Source organism: Polistes dominula, unplaced genomic scaffold (assembly GCF_049000335.1).
Source record: "Polistes dominula isolate Pdom_NZ unplaced genomic scaffold, Pdom_raw_medaka contig_23, whole genome shotgun sequence".
Lineage (NCBI taxonomy): Eukaryota > Metazoa > Arthropoda > Insecta > Hymenoptera > Vespidae > Polistes > Polistes dominula.
Window position 1 is genome coordinate 352,838 of NW_028300963.1, and position 20,229 is coordinate 373,066.

At 32.3% G+C, this 20,229-nt stretch overlaps 1 protein-coding gene across 5 annotated transcripts in view; it reads left to right on the forward strand.

The window, feature by feature from the left end:
• The first annotated feature begins 97 nt into the window (after positions 1-97).
• Positions 98-20,229, forward strand: part of LOC107069716 (pseudouridylate synthase RPUSD2) — an 86,690-nt gene continuing 66,558 nt past the window's right edge. The window contains exons 1-2 of one of the 5 annotated variants that reach the window (XM_015327245.2): positions 98-254; positions 784-1,044. In XM_015327245.2, the coding sequence (XP_015182731.1) occupies positions 117-254; positions 784-1,044 (399 nt within the window). In that variant the 5' untranslated portion in view covers positions 98-116. Of the gene's footprint in view, positions 271-783; positions 1,045-18,415; positions 18,880-19,215; positions 19,481-20,229 lie in introns of those variants that run through there. The other 4 variants (XM_015327246.2, XM_089172759.1, XM_015327247.2 and 1 more) reach the window with 4 other exon arrangements.

Below are 20,229 nucleotides of genomic sequence, written 5' to 3' on the forward strand. Positions count from 1 at the left end.
TAGAAAAAACAGATGGCATTTGTTTTATCGTTATTACATGCGATGACTACAACGAGTAGTAGTCATTAGTTCCGTGAGATGGCGCTACTAATCTCATTCCATAAAAAGTTTTTATAATGTCGGTATCGTCTTACTACTGGAAAGTTAATCGAAATGTGTCGAGATATTTAAATCCGTGTTTTTTGATAGTGAGAAGTGTTAACAAGTGGACAAAATTCCGAAATATTTTTAATCCAGTTGTTAAGCCTTTTTCGGTATGTAAATGATAAGGTACCATCTTCCTATTTTTAGTCTAATTATTTTCAAAAAGATTGCAAGCATGCTACATATTGTAAACGAAATAATATGTGAGAAAAAATTAATAAAATTTATATTTTAGAGAAATTTTAAAGGAAAAAATAAATCTTATTCACTTGTTGTTATAAAACAATAGAAAATCTAATCAAATTCTATATGACAGACCGGTGTTGTTAAACATAACCTCATATTTAAAGATTTCAAATAAACGTGATAGAAATGCATGAAAAAATTCAACATTGCATTTGTTTAACATAACAGACAGAAAATATAACGAATATAAAAAGAATAAGAAGATATACATTTATCAAATATACAAAACAATGTAATTAATTCGATTCGTTTTATTATTGTCTATTGTCCATAATGACAGCAAATGAAAACTTCAAACGAAAGGCGGGAATTTTAAAAGTTGAATAGGTGCGCGAAATTCGAAAGCAATGGAGTAATAAACATAAGTAATTGGAAGTATTTTTTTCTTTTCAGAAATCGAAACGATTAATTAAAAGTGAAGACAATTGTTCAAAGTTCTTATTGTGGAACTGGTTAGGTTTGTGGCGACGTAAGGAAGGAAATAATATGGCTCCAGTTGATAAATTACCGAAGATGGTGGAAACGAACGTGCCGAGACAGGCGACTGACGGACAAACTCAATTTGGCAACGCTCGCCAATTGGAACCCTCGGAATGCATTTTCGTCTTCAAGGACACGCTTTCTGACTACGAGGAACCACCGTCCGACGAGGAGGTGAGCCTAAATTGTGTTTTTCTTTTTATTTTGTTCAATCTTCTATTCAAACTATACAATTGCTGTTTGCTGGTTTGGATGATGAAAATTTACTTGGAACAATATTGAAAATGTTAGAAAGATATATTATTTCGTTATTTAAATAAGAACAGAATTATGATGAATTATTACACACAGGTGATATGTATAATTGAACAATGAAAATTATTATACAACACATGCACATAATATCAATAAAACATATGCATATGTGTTTTATAATAACTTATAAAATACAAATGTATATGTGTGTGCATTGACCTAATTTTCAAAGTAAGATAAAATTGAAATAGAAAGTAATGGTTTTTTTTTTTTTTTTCAATTTTTAGAGACTATAGTTGTGATCAGGATTATAAAACAGGACAGAAATATTTGATTTATTCTTCTTTTGAAGGAATCTCTATTGTTGTATCATTTAATTTAATAATATCGCAATATCACATTAGGACTATCCAGTAATATTTAATAGAGTGGGATGAGGTGTCCAGTTTTTCCTTTTTTGACGCATACTTCTTACCCTCTTGAAGAACGTTCAGTTAAAATGGCACTTGCATCGAGACACAATGTGCACCGTCGCGGCGACGTTTCTGAAAATATCCCATCCGTGGTCCGCGACGTTGTCCTCAAGAGAAATAGAGAAACTCTCTTTATATTTCTCTTTCTCTTTCTCTTTCTCTGTGTCTTTTATATAGGCTGTTTCAAAAAACATAGTTTAAAAATTGTTAGAAATAATCGAGTTTGGCCCAAGGCAAACATTTTTTGTTGTCAGCCAACATCCGGACAAATTTTCTTATCCCAATATTATCTAATACAAAAAAATGGTTTGACTGATAAAGAAAACATTCACATTTATTTGGATACCTAAAAGAAAAAACACGTATTAAATTTCATAAAATTAGAGTAGTCAAACTCAATGATTGTATTGCAGTTAGGAACAAATTATTAGATTATTTATTGTTCAAAATTACAAACAAAATATAGTATGTTAAATTATTGTGTACACAGTACTATTATAGTGTTTTACAAATAATCATTCATGGTGGTTCATATTTAATTTTTCTTCTTAGACGTATGGAAAACATATTGAGCAACTGTTGTGAAGCAAGAAATATTATCCTTACCGGTCTTACTTGTTTTACTATTACTTCAGATCTATTTTGTGGTCGCATTAGTGTTTCCGGTCTTGTGATGTTGTTTGACAGAAAAAAATATTTGTTTTGGCGTCACACTGACACTAACCCTTGACGATTTCTCTATTCAATTTTGGAACAGCCAGTATACATGCGTAAATACATTGACACACACACACACACATACATGCAAGCTCACAGTAAGAGCTTTCTATGTGAGTCATTTCGCTAGGCAAGTCCAAAAAGAAGAAAAAGAAGGAGAAGAAGAAGAAGGTGGTGAAGAAGAAAGATAGAAGGGAACGACTATACTCTCAGTCCAGGAAAGATAAGGAAAGAAAATTAGAGATCTGAGAGAGAAAGAGAGAAAGAGAGAAAGAGAGAAAGAGAGAAAGAGAGAAAGAGAGAAAGAGAGAAAGAGGGTGGGGCTAAGAAGAAGTCACGGTGCACTGAGGCAAACGATCAATCACTTCGGAAGACGAGCGTGCTAGCCGCTCAGCCGCAAATAACTCGAGTTTTGTGCCGGTCAAAAGCTTCTCCTGGGACGTATTAGACTCGATTCACAGTTACTTACTACCAACGAAGAAGAGAACTTATTTCAACATAACTGATCATTTTCGATAAAATACCTACCACCCCGTTTTCTCATTTCTCATCATCAACTAACTCCTTCTTTTTCTTCTTTTTAAGAATCAGATGGTCCAAATGATATTTCTATGTTTACTCCAATTATCAGACCATACTTCATTTCCTTTCAATTTATTTTTGATTATATACTTAGGGTCTCTATAGGAAGGGAAGAAAATGGGGGTACTACTACTTGCTGATGGTACTACTGCTACTGGAATTGCCGTGGCATGGATATAAACATTTTATAAATGGCCACCGCGTGCTATACTCGTAAATGTATTTCACGCGAATCTTATCTTCACTCTCGTGTTCAGGAAATGGATTATATTTTATTTTTTTCTCCCCCTTTTTATTTTGCTGTTGAGGAAAGAGAGAGAGAGAGAGAGAGAGAGAGAGAGAGAGAGAGAGAGAGAGAGAGAAAGGAGGTTTACCATGTTAATCATTTTCTAGGTGCCAAGTTGTACGCTTATGATTTGTATCAGGTCAAACAGGTGCCCTGTATAACTTATACACCCCTTTCTTCCTCCTTTTTTTTATTTTGTCTCGCTATCTTCATATCCATCTCTCGATAATAACAGTTTCTATTTTTCTTGTTTCTTATGCAGTATAGAAATTCATAAAATGCAACCTAATTTTCAATGTATTTGTATATATATATATATATATTGACGTGTGTTTTATAAAATAATAATAAATCCGATAGTTGAACGTTTTGAAAATACATGTAACGCGCTGCATTGTCGAACGGACTTTTAGACGTCCCTAAAAGTTGCTTTTATAGCACAGACGATGTGTGTCGGGGATAGGTCGTGTTTCTAACAGGTGCAAATGTATTATTCCGTTTGGATATTTTACTGGCACAAACAAACAAACTTATTTACACGTGTGTATATATATATATATACATACTGAAAGATGTACACGTATACATATATATGTATATGTTGAGATAATAGAACCGATGCAGCGTAGTAAAATCGAGATATTTATTGTCCTTCCGTCACGAGGGTTATAATAAGTAGAAACGTTGGGTTTATTACGCTTTACTGACCACTAAATAATCCTATATCCCTTTTACTTGTTTGCGTGAGTATTCATTTATATACATATACACAATGGAAGTTATGCGAGTGTGTGCATTCGCCGACTCTCCACACTACCATTCCAAGTCACTGTGCATCCACTAAAGCTCGAAATAAACCACAGTTGAAGCTGGCCTATGTCTCGTAGTCTTCGTTGTCGTTGTCGTTGTCGTTGTCGTTGTCGTTGTTGTTGTCGTTGTCGTCCTCTCTACCTTGTCTGCAAATTCACTAAAGTCAGTCTGATATATTTTGTTTAATAACAATGTCCATAGTAAATTCAACATATTGTGTTTTTCTTTTTATTTATTTTCTTTTCTTCTTTTTATTATTTCGACTGTAGAATATTAATTCGTTGTTTTTGTCTCAAAACGTTGATCCCTATCAATTTGAAAGATTAAATATACAAAAAATATATAAAAATATAATATTATAATAATTTATATTATAATAATTAGAATAATATATATTACAGTATAATAATTAATAATAAATATATAATCACATGGATGATGCATGTAGGGCATGGTAAACGTGTTAAGAAAAGAAAAATACCATTAAAATTTTAATTACGATTTTAGTTCGATACTCCATCAATATTATATTTGTTTTCTTTTTTTTTCTTTTCAATTTTTCTTTTCTTTTCTTTTCTTTTTTTTTTCTAAATAACTTTACTAGACGTCTTTTAAATAATCGATAAAATTAATCAATCGAGTAAATTAATTATACGACTTCAAAGTTAACACGGTCAAGTGGTATATAAATATTCTCGACTATAAGTCTTAAGTTTTAAAAATAAAAAATAACTGGTAAGAGAATAATTTATTTTCTTTCTTTTTTTTCTCTTCCTTCCTTCCTTCCTTCCAACCCCTGAAGAAAAATACTCGTCTCTTTGGAAGATCACTCGTAACGAGGAAAAAAAAAAATAAGAAAGCACATATCGTACACGTGTCAGTCACCGTTTATGTCGACGATAAAAAAAAATATGATGTATTAAATATTTTTCAAATAGTTGTATCGACACACACATATATACATACATACCACGCGTCTAGATTTTTTCTTGCACGTATGTGTGTGTGTATGTGTTTTTTTTTTTAAATATATACATATATTTCATTCTCTCTCTCTCTTTCTTTCTCTCCTGTTATCCTCTCCGGAGTCATGTATTCCGATACATAGGGGTGTTAGGGGGGATGATAAAAAAAAGGATGGGGTGGGGGTGGGTTCTAATCTGGATGACTCGACTGGATCCCTCGATCATTCTGGTCCCTTTTTGGGAAGGATGTGAATCCTCATAGATATAGTTTATACATTTACTACAAATACACATTTCAATGTATGTAGATAGAGGGAGAGAGAAAGAGAGAGAGAGAAAGAGAGAGAGAGAGGATTCGCGAATACGTGGTTGTGCGAAATCGATGGGCAAGCGTTAAACGCGTACGGGCGCGATAAGCTAAATTCCTGGGCAATATGTATATCATTCGTTGGGGTATATAATTCACGGATATTCACGGCCGAGTAGCTCTCAATTCGATCGGACGTAGTCCCGAAGATAACTTTAAAACCTAGACCATCACTATAATATACCGTGTGTGTTTTTTTTCTCTTTCTTTCTTTTTTTCTTTCTTTCTTTCTTTCTTTCCGACTTTTTATCTCTGTTTGTGTGTGTGTGATGGAGTTGTCTGTATGGAGATATGCGTGTGGTGTACGTTCATTTTTTTCACCTCTAATATGTCGAATGATCGGATATTTTGTTCGAAATATACGATCATTATAAATTTATACTCGATACTTTTTCATTATCTTCTTTTTTTTTTTTTCTTGTTCGATGTTTTATCACACAAATCGTTTTATTTAAAATATAACCATAGCAAAAAAAAAATAATGACACTAACTCTAGAGATATTTCTATGAATTATTAGATAATAGATCTATAATCTATAATCTTATAATATTTATATTATTATACTATTATATTATTTATTATATTATTATATTATTATATTATATATATTTATTATATAATATATTATTATAATATATTATATTATATTATTTATATTATTAATAAATAATAATAATTATATATAGTAATAATATAACTTTCTACTTTTAATTCTACTAATAGTTTTTTTTATTTTCATTAATTTCATTCTACTTTACAATTTGGTAAATTAATATATGAGTGAAAAAATATAGCACCTGGACGGTTTCTTCAGTAAGACAACGTCGCTCTACTAATAGTAAAGAGAAAAATGGATGAAATAGACAAATTTTACATACATAAAAATTTGTCGGTTCCCATTATGAATTATTTAAGGAACACCCAATATTATGTATCAGAAAGAGTGTGTGTTAGATCATGGCGAATAGGTCGTGGCGAACAGGTCGTGGCGAACAGGTCGTGGCGAACAGGTCGTGGCATGTAAATGATAACGTTTTAACAAGACTATCTCATTGATCGTACGGATCGTAAAAACGTTTTAATGAATACTTTCTCGTTTACCTCGGCGACTAACCAGAAAGAAAGAGGAGGAGAAGGAGGTGAAGGAAGAGGAAGAGGAGGACGAGGACGAGGTAGAAGAATTTTTTATTTTCGCACGATAAAAACGATCGCACAACGGTTTGTTGTAACAGTCCTTTAAAAATCTTACGAGCATCCCCTTCTTGCAACAGTTTTCCACAGAAGATAGAAATCATTCTTTTCTTAACGTTTGTTCATTCGTTTTTAATCATAATCGATTCTTTTCATTATTTCATTCGTCTACGATCGTATGTCCACGAACGACCGACCCTGTCGTATATTTTCATCCTTAGCAAGGACAGATCTCTCTTAATAGAAATATTTTTATTCCTTGACAAAAGCGCATAATCGATTTTAGGCTATTAAGTCAATGCGAACGAGTTTCCCTTTTTTTACTGTTTTTTTTTTTTTTTTTTTTTTTTTAAATCAACCTTCTCATCTCTTAGTTTGTAGTTTATGTTTTTTTTTGTCGTGTCATATATCCTAAAACCACAAAACACGTGGAGTATAATAGTGTCATAAATCAGAGAAACTACGTGATGAGTAATAATAAGATTGAAATACAAAATAGAGAACACAATTCTATCTTTTTCATCCCCTTATTCATCACCTGATATCTATTTATAATACAGGTAGACCTCCTACAACACGACATCTTTTAACACGGTTATATATAATATGTATAAATATATATAAAATATAATATTTTAAATTAATATTTTTAAAAAATATATATATATATATATATATATAATGAAACTGTACTTTTATAGTCACGACAAAGCTTGCCGTCTTAAAGATACAGTATTATTTTCATCTTCATGGCTTGAAAACAAAAATCCCATGCAACACGGTTTCACACAACACGGCATTTTCTAGGAACCTATCTACCGTATTATAAAAGAATTACTTGTACTTACAAATATTTCATTCCAAATTGTTATTAATATATTAATTTGTAATGGGCATGAGGTGAGATGTATATAAACTGTATGAAACTGGTAAAATTTGTATAAATGAGATTGTAATATGTTAGAATAAGGGTAATGGAGGACAAAATGGGCATAGAAAGAAACGATTTGGGATGAACATTACTTGCTCTTTCTCTCTTTCTCTTTTACATGTACTATGTTAGGTTTATAATTATCACCGCAGTCGGTACCGTCGCGGTCTCGCGAACGGAAGGTATGCGCAAACGTGTTCTAAGCGACGACGTGAAAGAGCCTAGCTAAAGTTGTGTTGAACCTCGGGCTTTCAAACTTGTTTCTCTCGTTCGACTATTTCTGTATCGCGTCTTTTGCCTCTGGGAAGACATCCTCTCTTCTATGTATTTTAAATATATGTATATATATATATATATATATATCTATCTATCTATTCATCCATGTTTTTATGCATGTTAGGTATGTACGCATGAATGTATGGATGTACGTTTCGAAATTAGCCAGAAGGAAGAAAATCAATTTGTAATCGATTCGAACAAACACTTTACTCTCTTTTTTTTTTAGTTTTCTTCAATTTTTTTTTTTTTTTACTTTTTTTTATTTATTTATCCAAATATATTTTTTATCTTACAATACTCAATTTTGTCTACTGAATCGAAAAATTATGGAATTTTACGACGATTTGTTAAACGATTTGCATTTCTTTCTTTCTCTTTCAATTCTTTTGTTCTTTTTTTCTATCGAACAATTAGAACTTAATTCATTTATACAATGACATAATTTTTATAAGTATCTATGATATAACAAAGGTCTACGTAGTAGTTGTTGACCATCAATATGCATGCACTTAATCGTTAGAAAAAATCTATGATATCTAAGTTTAAAGGACGTTCGGTATTCGTACAAGGCAATAAAAAAAAAGTTAATAGTATTTATGATCTTGAAAGTGATGTAGTAGCTTGATAATTATGTTTAACATTTCATCTTGATGTCCTTCTCTTTCTCTTTTTTTTTAAATATTTTTTTTTTATTGTTAAATGCTAACCCGTTAATGGAACAGGAGATTCTCGATGTTCGAGAGTATACACGGTTATTTATTTAAATTTATATTTTATTACAAAGTCACCACACTCACACTCACACACATACACATCACGAGCTTTTATTTATTTATTATATTATTTATTGTTTGTTTAAAATGAATAGTTTTATTAAAAAAAAAAAAAACGAAATGTCTATGTTAAAAGTTTATGCTTTTTTTTCTCTTTTCTTTCTCTCTCTCTCTCTCTCTTTTTATTTCTATGTGGTTTAAAAGATATATTTCGTTAAATGATTAATAGAATTAAAAATAAGATGAAATAAAATAAAATGGTTAAAATTATGAAGATCAGGAAGTAGTTTACAGGGTAGATGATTAATGGCATGTAAATTTAACAACTTTTTACTTTTTTCTTTTTTCTTTTTCTATTTTATTTTATTTTCTATTTGATTAAGAGCACAAATGATTTATTTGTCACTTTTAACGTAAGATTAAAAAAAAAAAATCCTCTCTTTTTGATAAGTTAACACATCTGATCTTTGGTTAACAGGTTAACATTAATTTCCAATTCTTGGCAAAATCATAGGGACCTTGATCTTTCCAAAAACTTGGAATACATTGATATATTTTCAAAGTGTAATAGAGAAAGATACATAGAGAGAAAGAAAGATATATATATATGTGGAAGTTATTAAACGTTTCAACACATTTACTGGATCATGATAAATTACACTCGAGTTCATTTTTGTTCATTTCTAACAGGTTTCTAAAGGAAAAAGGAAGTTGTAAAATATTTATTTCTTTTTTTTTCATCCTCCTTTCATATTTTCTTCTTGTTTTTTTTTTTTTTTTTTTTTTTTTTTAATAAAATCAACACATTTTTCTTTATTTTTCCACACTTTTCAGGTATCTTTTAAACGAATCGTACAACACGTGACTTATATTTTCCTCGTTATCTTTTTTTTTTTTTCTCGATCCTCACGTCAGATCAATCTAGATTATGGTCTTTTGATCAGGGGGCCATTCACTCCCTTGTATATCACACACAAAGTGAAAGTGAAAAAGTTTCTTTTAATCATATATCACATTTATTTTTTTATTATTATTTTTTTTTAATTTTTTTTTTCTATCATTTCCTTTTTATTTTTTTTTATTTTTATTATACTTGTCATACGTTTTATTCAAGCTGATCGAAGTATTCTCGTTTGAAAAAATTTATTTACCTGAATGTTGTAGTAGTTGCGTGTAGATCAACCGAGTGGGTTTTACGTAATCTGAAATTGAAATTTTCGAGGAAAAAAAAGAAATAGAAAAAGAAGAAGAAGAAAAAAAATATAAAATCAGGACTATGTTCCGATTTTTCTTCTCTCTCTCTCTCCCTCTCGTCAGTCTTGTTTTTTATTTTTTATTTTTTTTTGCTTTTTATTTGTTTGGCTCTACTGGGATCAGCAGCACACGAATTTATTGTATTGAGTGATACTGTTCTCATCAAAGCTCTTATATCGTTTCGCGACAATATTTTGTTGATATGTGATTGCAACAAGTGTACTGTATGTAATATATATATATAAATATTCAGAGGGTAAGTTTACGGAGATAGGGCATCTAAATAATTTTTACAATTCTAGCGATAGAACTAAATGTAAATTTATAGAAACTAAAAAATAATAAAAATATATATAGGGAATATAAATAAATAAAAATATAAATAAAATATTTATATGGTAATATATTATAAATATTAATAAAAATAAAAAAAAATAAAATATATATATATATATATATATTTCAATGTATACTCACACATAATCATCCAATACACCCACGTTATAAAGTATTTCATTCTTTCTTCGTTACCACGTTACACTTATATTATTTATTTGTGTGTGTACGTATAAACGTTTCTTTGTCCTTCTTCAAATTGAGAGAATGGAGAGAAAGGATTAAGAATAAAAAAAAAAAAAAGATAGAGAGAAAGACGAAGATTAAAGAGAGATGAAGAAAAATCCGTCAACAGGAGTGTCGGGTGTTATTCTGTTGTGTACGATTTGCTTTTGCTTCTCTTATGAAAGCTTCTGTTCTTATCTTTGCTTGTAATGGTCATTTTTCCTTTAAATTACGGTACTCTTATGGCGTTGCATCACGTAACATCATCTACACAACGATGTAACGGCAACTTACATCATCGTTTACGTAAGACTTTCATCTGAACCACTGTACGATGTTTCTATCTCTTTCTCTCGTTTACACACACACACACACACACACAGAGAGAGAGAGAGAGAGAGAGAGAGGGAGAGAGAGAGAGAGAGAGCTATACATACACTTATACACATGCATGCACATACATGTTCATTCAATCGCTTTCTCTTTCTCTTTTTCTCAATCTTCTTTATGGGAGAGAAGTTAACCTTGAACCAGAAACTCGCATCTGTATTTTACCTCTCTCGATCGTGTGCAACATTTGTGGTACCTTTTTTTTTGTTTATTAATCATCTTTTTTATTCCTCAATTAATCCGACGTTTAAAAAATGTATTTTTCGTTAGTGTTCGTTTGTTCAATGGACTTTTGTTACGATGTTTGTTTATCATACAAATGTGTATTAGTTTTAATGAGGCATCATCATATATCTCTTGGGATAGTTTAGTTTTGATTTTGGTTGTAGTTTAGTTTAGTTTAGTTTTCAAATGAAAGGATGGTAATTGGTTAGAACGTTGAAGTAACTGCGTAAATCATATTTTCATCTTTTGATCATAACCGACACACATACGACACGCATTCATGTCTGTCAAGTTCATTGCACTTTTGCTTTTCTTGATCATACTTGCTTTTGCTCTTTTCACCACCACAATCTTCACCACCTACACGTGGTTAATTCTCTCTCTCTCTCTCTCTCTCTCTCTCGTTCTCTTTCCCTCTATATATCTCTATCTTATTTTACGACAAATGACAGCAGCTACACCTGTCACGTTAACGACGATTTCTCATGAATACTCTTTCTACATTACACTCGCAAAAGCAGCAGCATGTAAGTGTATGATAGAAACTACAAAATGATTTTCAGTTTATAACAGACAATATTCATTCCATCCAAGTTTATTCGATAAATATCGATCGTTTCACACGCGTTGGCTCGATTCCAAGTAATACTGGAATATCCAGCGAATAATAAACGTTCACTGTTTTCGGACCTGTCTATTGAAATTTCTTTCTTTTTTTTTTTGCTCTCTCATTTTTTACTTCTTTTTTTTTTTTTTTTTTTTTTTTAAATGGAATTCTCATTTAAAGGTTTAGAGATATGTATATTAAAATTTAATAATGGAATATCTAACGTGGAATAATAAAGGTTTTATTGTGTTTTACACTCTGTCATTGTAATTTATTTCTTTTGACGTAATACGCGTTAATGATAAGAAAAAAAAGAGATTTAAGTGCTATGGACGCATATATGCGTTTGATAAAAATTACTAATTTTATCGTTCGAAACATATACATGTTGATTGAAAGAGAGAGAAAAAGAGAGAAAGAGAGAAAAGGTAAAAGAATAATAAGGTTTGAAGAAAAGAAAAGGTGAGCTTTTCGGGGTCCTGGGATAAAGTTAGGGGGAGTGAAAGAGTTAGTGGCAACAGGTACCCACACATTGCCATAAGCTTTTCTTCGGAGTCGAAAGATATCTACCAACCCGGTTGCCACGTGCTCGCTCTAAATATACTTTCCTACGGCAAGTGTCCTCGTCTTTTCGTTTTTCTACTTCATCTTGATATTTATTCTTTTCTTTTCTTTTTCTTTTTTATCTTATTACCTTTCTTTCTTTCTTTCTTACCTTCTTTCTTTCTTTCTTCTTATCTTTAGCTTTAGTTTTTTCCTATATCATTTTTTATTCCCCCCCATTTCTTACCAAAACAGGATGGACAAAAGTCTAAAGAAGTTTTCGATGTCTTCTTTTTCAGTAGCTGTTGTTGAATGTAGTATGTCCCCAGGTATGATTCATCCTTTGAAACTTACATTTTTCATTCGATAAGATCCACACGTTTCTTTCCCCCCCCCTCCCATTTTCCCTTTCTGTCATACCTTTTTGCATAATGCATTATCATCATTTCTCATATACACTACTGCATTGCGTTGTACCTTTATATATATATATATGCAAATATGTATGTATTGTATGAACTGGACTGCGGATATGACTTCAAAGTCTTCGACTTTTAAAACGAAGTTACTTTTTGACCTGATATTGCTACTACTAACGTTAAAATTAATGAGAATAATTTAATATATGCAGATACAGATATATAAATGCATATACTTCTCGTGCATTTGGTCTATGCATGTATATATGTATGTATGCATGTATACATGCATGCATGTCTCTCGAGGTATTTGTTGAGTATTTGAAGAAGTTGGAATATAAATGATACCGTCAAGATTCGTGAGATAGAAAGTGACTGGTAGTATATAACTCGTTCAAATTACTACGAAAATTTTCCTACTCTCTTTCTCTTTCTCTCTCTCTTGTTCGATCAAATAAAGTAATAAAACCAACAACAAAAAGATCATAATAATAATAAAAAGAAGAAGATAGACAGAGAGATATATAGCAAAGCAATAAGCCCAGCTGCAGGCATCTCCTACGTCGACGTCTTCGTCGTCCTGGCTTTTCCAAACGCATTTGCTTTACTCTGCCTGTTTATTCTATGAATAAAAGGGGGCCGGGACTAGGTCTTGTGCGTTACTGAAGAAGAAAAAGAAAAAAGCGAATAAAGTTAGAGTGTTAGGAACAAGTAATAGTAGTAGTAGAAGAAGAAGAAGAAGAAGAAGAAGAAGCACCAGAAGAAGAAAGAGGAGGTGAAGAAGTTGGAGGAGGAGGAGGAGGAGGAGGAAGTGGACGACAGGATAGTTATGCGAATAACTTGAGGTTGGCACCGACTATCTCAGCTCCGTCCAAACCTTTTCTTTCTCTCTCTTTCTTCTTCTTCTTCTTTTCCTTTTCTCAGTCCCTCTTCTCTCTTCAATTTGCTACAGCCAATTTCTGTCCCACCGCATTTGTCTCTCTTGCCAATTGCAAAGAGTGTTACTCACGCATACATACTTATACACACACACATATATATATATAATACATAAATGCAGACATGTATATATATATCATATATAGGAGTTTGTAAAAGAACCGACGGAAGAAGGTAGAAGTAGATTCGACATATGGACAGAGACAGGCCACGTGTCATTGGTGAAACAAGAACAGAGAGATCTTGAAAGCCGGCAGAAAATTCGGACTAACCGACATTCCGATGAGGCGAATTGCTCTCTTCTTCTTCTTGTTCTTCTTCTTCGTCCTCTTCTTCCTTCTTCTTCTCCTCGACGCCGTCCGGTCAACGATCGCCAACCGTTCGTTTCCTTTACCCTTTCCCCTTTCCTTCATAGTTTCTTCTATTCGACTAACGAAATATATCGGATTAACTTTAGAAGAGTTATTACTCAAGAAAGAGAAAACAGGTTTATAAAGATAAAAATGTACTTTTGTATTCCTTACCTGATGTTTTATACATACATACATGTATACATATATATATAATATATATTCAAGTATCGTTTATTTACTGACGTATATTTATTATAACTTCTTACTCGTTTATTTTCTTTATAACAGTTTGCTTGCTTAGTTTAGAATTAATAACGAATGTCTTTAGCTATGGGCTCTTTAATTGCACAAGGCAACGATCCAACTGATCGTGTCAAGGGTGCGCGATATACCGCGTTACGTGTTTCTACATATATATATATATATATATATATATATATATATATATATATATATATATATATATATATATATATATCTATCTATCTTTAATGTATATTGTATAACTATAACTACATATATATAAATATACCTGTTTATAGATATGCGTGTAATATCCAGTTTTACGTTTAGAATTTCGCGAAAAGTTCGATCGTGAGAATAAGAGCCAACGGTTACAACGAGAGGATAGTGTCCCGCGGAAATTTAATTAAAATCTATCGGTGAATTCATCGAGACTTGGTGTGTATGGTAGTGTTGTAGATTTACGGGTAAACCGATGTAACTGCATACTCCTGATGCTGCTGCTGCTGCTGCTGCTTTATATGTTGTCCTATTTATTGAAGGGCTTTGTCGTCTTTCTCTTTGCACCAATGTTCCTGGATACGCTTCACTGACACCTCGTTCAATTATTGCTTCGCTTCGTTGAATAAAACGCGTATAAAGCTTCCTCCTTCTCCATCACCTCCTCCTCACTCACTCATCCAATCCTCTAAGAAGATTTTTTTTCTAATTTATTTTTTTTCTTTTATCTATACCTCTTTGCATTACCTTTATTCTATGACTTTGACTTTTTCACGACCAATTATAGGATTTATTCCTGTCATAAGGAATATGAAGAATGGGAAGGGATAAACATGGGAATAAGAGTGGTGGTGGTGGTGATGGTAGAGGATAGGGAAAAACAAATAAAATAAAATAAATCAATGAGAACACGTTCGTAGTAAAGATGAAGCTGAAAATGCCGAATCATCTATGAAGCCTTGGGATATTATTCAATGTTCGTTATCCCCAATTCTATCTCTCTCTCTCTCTCTCTCTCTTTTTTTTTTCTTTTTTTTATTTCTCTTTATGGTAAAAGGATCCCAAAATCTGAATCGCGTTTAAAGCTGAGCCCCTTTACTTGTGAACGTTGCATTTCCGTTAAGCCACCTTCCCTGCGGCGCAATTTTTAATCCTTCTTATAACTCAAACCAACGAGGACGATTTATCGTCGAGCTGGTTAGAATTTCCTATTTTCATCAATCTACCTCCCCACTCGGTATCCTCTATTACCACCACCACCATCACCATCACCATCACTACCGATAACTATGACGACGATGATGGCGATGGGATTCTCAGTATTGTGGCAGATGTCGAATATGACGTCAGATTATGCCAGCAAGATTTTTAAACGATCAATCTTATGAATATTCTCTCTAAAGTTAGAAGAAGAGAGAGAGAGAGAGAGAGAGTTTCGCTTATTAATGATTTTTCTTAGAATTTAACTTTGGATGATGTGTTAATGTTAATTACGTTATGATAATCATCTGGTAATAAATGTTACACCGTACGTTTAATCATCAAAATGAATATAGAAATTGATTTTCTCAAATTACGCATAAACAACATTCAACAAAGTTCTTGAAAAATTTTTTTCCAAATAATAATTTCTATTAACGATTATCACTTTGAGATTTTGTATTTTTATTGTTTAAATAGAAGAACGGTACTCTCTTTATGATCCTTGAATAATACATCAACAAAAATAGTTTCCATTTACGTTCAAAGAAATTCTTCTATTGAGTGAGATCCATTTTAATAAAAGAATTCTTACTCGCTTTATTTCGAATGTTCAGTGATCCAGTGATCCAGTTTTAGTTCGCGGATAGGTAAATGTAAATATAAAGTACATAAAGAAGACACATATATATACATATAAATGTTTGATGACTCGTTGCTATACTTATATCAATACTTTAATTAGTCGTATTAATATTTGATGAATTATCTTCAAAAAAATTTATCTACCTGACAATCAATTAATTAGTTGACTTTTCAATAAAAAAAATTAAAAAAAAAAATACAAGAGAGGAGTAAGTACACAGTCGTGTAAAAGTAAAAAGCAAAGTTCATACGTTGACCCAAGTTAAGCAGACTAAAATTTGCGTCAAATTTTGTCAAAATCTTTTGCCAAGACGGTGCAGTTTAACATGTGGTTGATGATATATACTGTCAAAACCAGGTAAGATGGAGGGTGGGGTGAGGTGGGGGGTTTAGGTGCTAGCTGATAGAACGTTATTTTTACATGAGAACTTTTCGCACGAGCTTCGAAGCGCCTCGAGTCTCGTGAGAAAATCTTGGTTTGAATTCAGGTGTGTAGTTTGGTCTCAAGAAATGAAAGAGAGAAAGGGAAATGTCATTAGAAGAGAGGAGAAGAGAGAGAGAGAGAGAGAGAGAGGAACAAACACACACGTTGGTTTGGTTGACTTATGTTAGAATTTAAGTCCGGGTAATGACGTCGGGGAGATGACCAACGTCATCCACAACTTGCAGCTGCACTTACGAGTACCTTTGCAGTTTCTTTCATCGTGGTCTTACCTCATTGCATCGAAACACACACGTATACTACACATACATACATAATAAACACGTACACATAGAGACAAACGTGGAAATATGTTTCTTAACGATCTTCGCATGACGGCATTTTACGGATTTATAGGTGAACACTTCGAGTTTCTTTTTCTCTCTTTTTGTCTGATCTTGAATATATAATGTTGTTCTTTTAAAAATATTAAACACGTAGGTATGTATATTGTTTTGATGTCGATCTTCTTTGACGTTGTCGAGTTAAGCACCTATCCCGAAAAAATGCAGTAGTTTCTTCCTTTCCTTTTGGAACTCTTATTTATTTATTTATTTTTTTCTCTTTTTCCTTTTGAGAGTTGCATTTTAAATGAAAAAGAGTTTCTACTATAGAAAAAGAGTATTTCAAAGATATTTTTTTCTTAATTTACTTTTTTCAACTAAATTATTTACACCGAAACAATTTTGCAAAGTTTAGCACGAGGATATTTTTCGGTTTTTTCTTTTTTTTTTTTTTTCTTAATTTTTGTTCTTTGATGCTGTATCGTTTCTCTTATTAAAATATTTCTATATATATATATATTTATATGTATATATTTATTTATTTAATTTAAGACTATCATTAGAAGAGAATTCAAAAGATTTATTTCAATTTATTGTTAGAACTTTAGCAAAGGAGTAAGTTGGATAAGACAAATCTAACTTCCTCTTTCAATTATTATATTATAGCTCATTAAGATACAACTGGTGCCGGTAACTTTTTGTCTCTTTTTCTCTCTTAAACTGTCAAGGTGGTAGATGGATCGTGTCTATGAAAGCACAAATCCTCTTTCACCTAACGGCATAGAAATATGACATAGAGCAAATAGCTCCCAAAAAGAGAGAGAGAGAGAGAGAGAAAGAGAGAGTAGAATTCTCTCCATTAAAACACAAAAGCTCCTTCTCCTCACTTTGGAAAATAAAGTGGAATTGGATCTACTGATTTTTCTTTTCTTTTTTTGTTATTTTGTTTTCAACTGGGTCACAATAGTTTATTCTTTAAAGACAATACCATCAAATCCTCAATAATATTTTTATAAAATATCTCTCAAACGATTTTCCTCTTTTCCTCTTTCTCGATTCAAACTCCTCAGACTTTGGCAAATCTTCCTCGATTAAATTTTGAACATTCTCCAATCGTATTTAAACATTCAACCGTTTGAATTATCTATAACAGTTGAGACGTTTCAGTTTGGTAGGAATATTTCAATACGTTACCTCATTTGTCAATCGCAATATTCATGATGTCATCCGATTTAACTTAATCATTGTACTAGTTTGATAGTATTTTACTTATTACTAAGAAATACTTCCACTTAAATAATTTGATATTGTATCAATGTTCACGTACCGATAACGAACATTTATCGCATTGCAAAAAAAAATCATTAACAAACAATATTATTATTATTATTATTATTATCTACAAAAGATTAATAAATGAAATGAAAATCCCCTGATATGTTGTAAATAATAGCAAATATTTAATCACACATTGCGAGAATGAATTTAAAGTAAGAAAATATTTAAAAAATAGGAGAGGTAGGAGGAGGGGGAGGGAATATCAATCTGTTAAAAATTAAGAATCAAATATAAGGATAAAAATGTGAATTTATTATGATGACGAAGAGAAGATGTGGGACATTGTGTCTAGCGTGTTCGTAATGATACTGAAAAAGACAGATAGAAAATCTCAGTGGTGTAGGATGATGAAAGGGGCTGTCGGTGTTGGTAGTGGGGAGGTGGGGGTGGGGGTTGGTTCGCGCTCGCGCGCGCTGCCATGTGCTCGAGCGTAGACGCTCGATCGTCGATCAGTCGTCGCCGCGCTTTCGCGGGGAGTTCGTCGTGCCAGTTTGTATCCGTCACCGTTGTGTTTTTTTTGTTGTTGTTTAGGGGTTTTTCTGGACGAGTTCCTTTTCTTTTGTTTTTACACACCCCTTCTCTCTGTCTCTCTCTTTTTAAAGAGAGACGTTATTACATCGATTAACGAGTTACAATTACCAATAACATTTAAGAACAAATTTACTAAATAAAATAATAAAAAGTTACATCGGTGTTAGATTTGCCTAAATCACAGGATGAGGAGGAGGATCAAGTACGATCTATCGAATATTATCGTGTTACGCGTTCTGTGACGTTTTTCTCATGTCCCAGTTCAAAGTTATGATCAAGGAGATCAAAGTAATAAGATAAGAGATCATCAAACACATACACACATATAAATCTACATTTCTATATCGTCGACGGAAAATGCCAAGGTGATCATTCTTCTCCTTTTTTTTTTTTATCCTTTTCCTCTGTTCATCTAATTATTAATTCGTTATTTTTTTTCTATTTTTCTTCTTTTTAATATACATATACACGTACATACATACACACACACACACACACACACACACATATATATATATATATATATATATATATATTTGTACATTTAGATTATCCTAGTGTATTTTTTTTCTTCTTCTTCTTCATTGTTATTGTCATCGTCATCATTATCTTATCATCACAATCATCATCATCATCATCATCATCATCATCACCATCGTCATTCACTGCGACCTGTCGAGAACTCTTTCTCGCGATTTAAGGATCGCACGGGATACGATAGTCGTCGTCCACGTTTGGTGGATCCGCTGGATCCATCCTGGCAAATAACGTCAACGCAATCTGACAAGACCCACAAAAGTCTTCTGAAGAAGCAGAATGCACCATACGGCGCCGTGGTATTTACCTTGGGGCCTGAAGCTGGTGCCTCTACCGATACCACCAGGACATCCGGCATCCGGTCTACCCAATCCCGGATTGCATCTATTGGCACCCTTGCCTGGAATTTATGCTCCGGAACCACGAAAGGTACGGCTTCTCTTTATCTCTTCCCCTCAACCTCCTCCCCCCTTCCGTTTCTCTCTTTTCTTTCCTATCAAACATTTCACCCATTTTGTTCTACTTATCCCTACCATTCTTGTTTTGTCTTTTTTTTTTTTTTTCTACTTGGTCAATCCAATAATCTGATTAATGTTCCTCGAATTTGCTACCCTTTGTGTGCGTGTTTTTTTTTCTTCCTTATTTCTTGAAATATTATACGACGAGAACTTACGTGCTATTGGACAGTAAAGTTAACCTACTCGTAGGCCATTTTGTTTATTTATGTTTTAACTGTTTTATGATCCCTGCAACGTCGTTGAGTTCACTTGCCAGAAGCAAGCATCTTTGGTTGCATCTTCTTGAAAGAATATTTGTTTCGTTAGAAATAGATCCTCCGATGTATTTGATCTACGTGTCATGTGTTTTATATACATATATACATATACATTTATATGTGTATATGTATATAATATAAAACACAGGATAAATATATGTGGTGTGTGTGAATACGAACGATATATTAGAAACCTATAAACATATGTAACGAGAGAACAATAATTGGATCAAACGAATCGATCGATACTCTTACGTTTGATTAGAACGATAACTTTTCCATTGAAACGTCTGTCTGTCTGTCTATCTATCTGTCTGTTCTCTCGTTTCACATGGCCTTACAAGAACGACCTTATCTCTTACATCTTACGATTTCTAATTAAGTTTATGATTTTTTTTTTGTT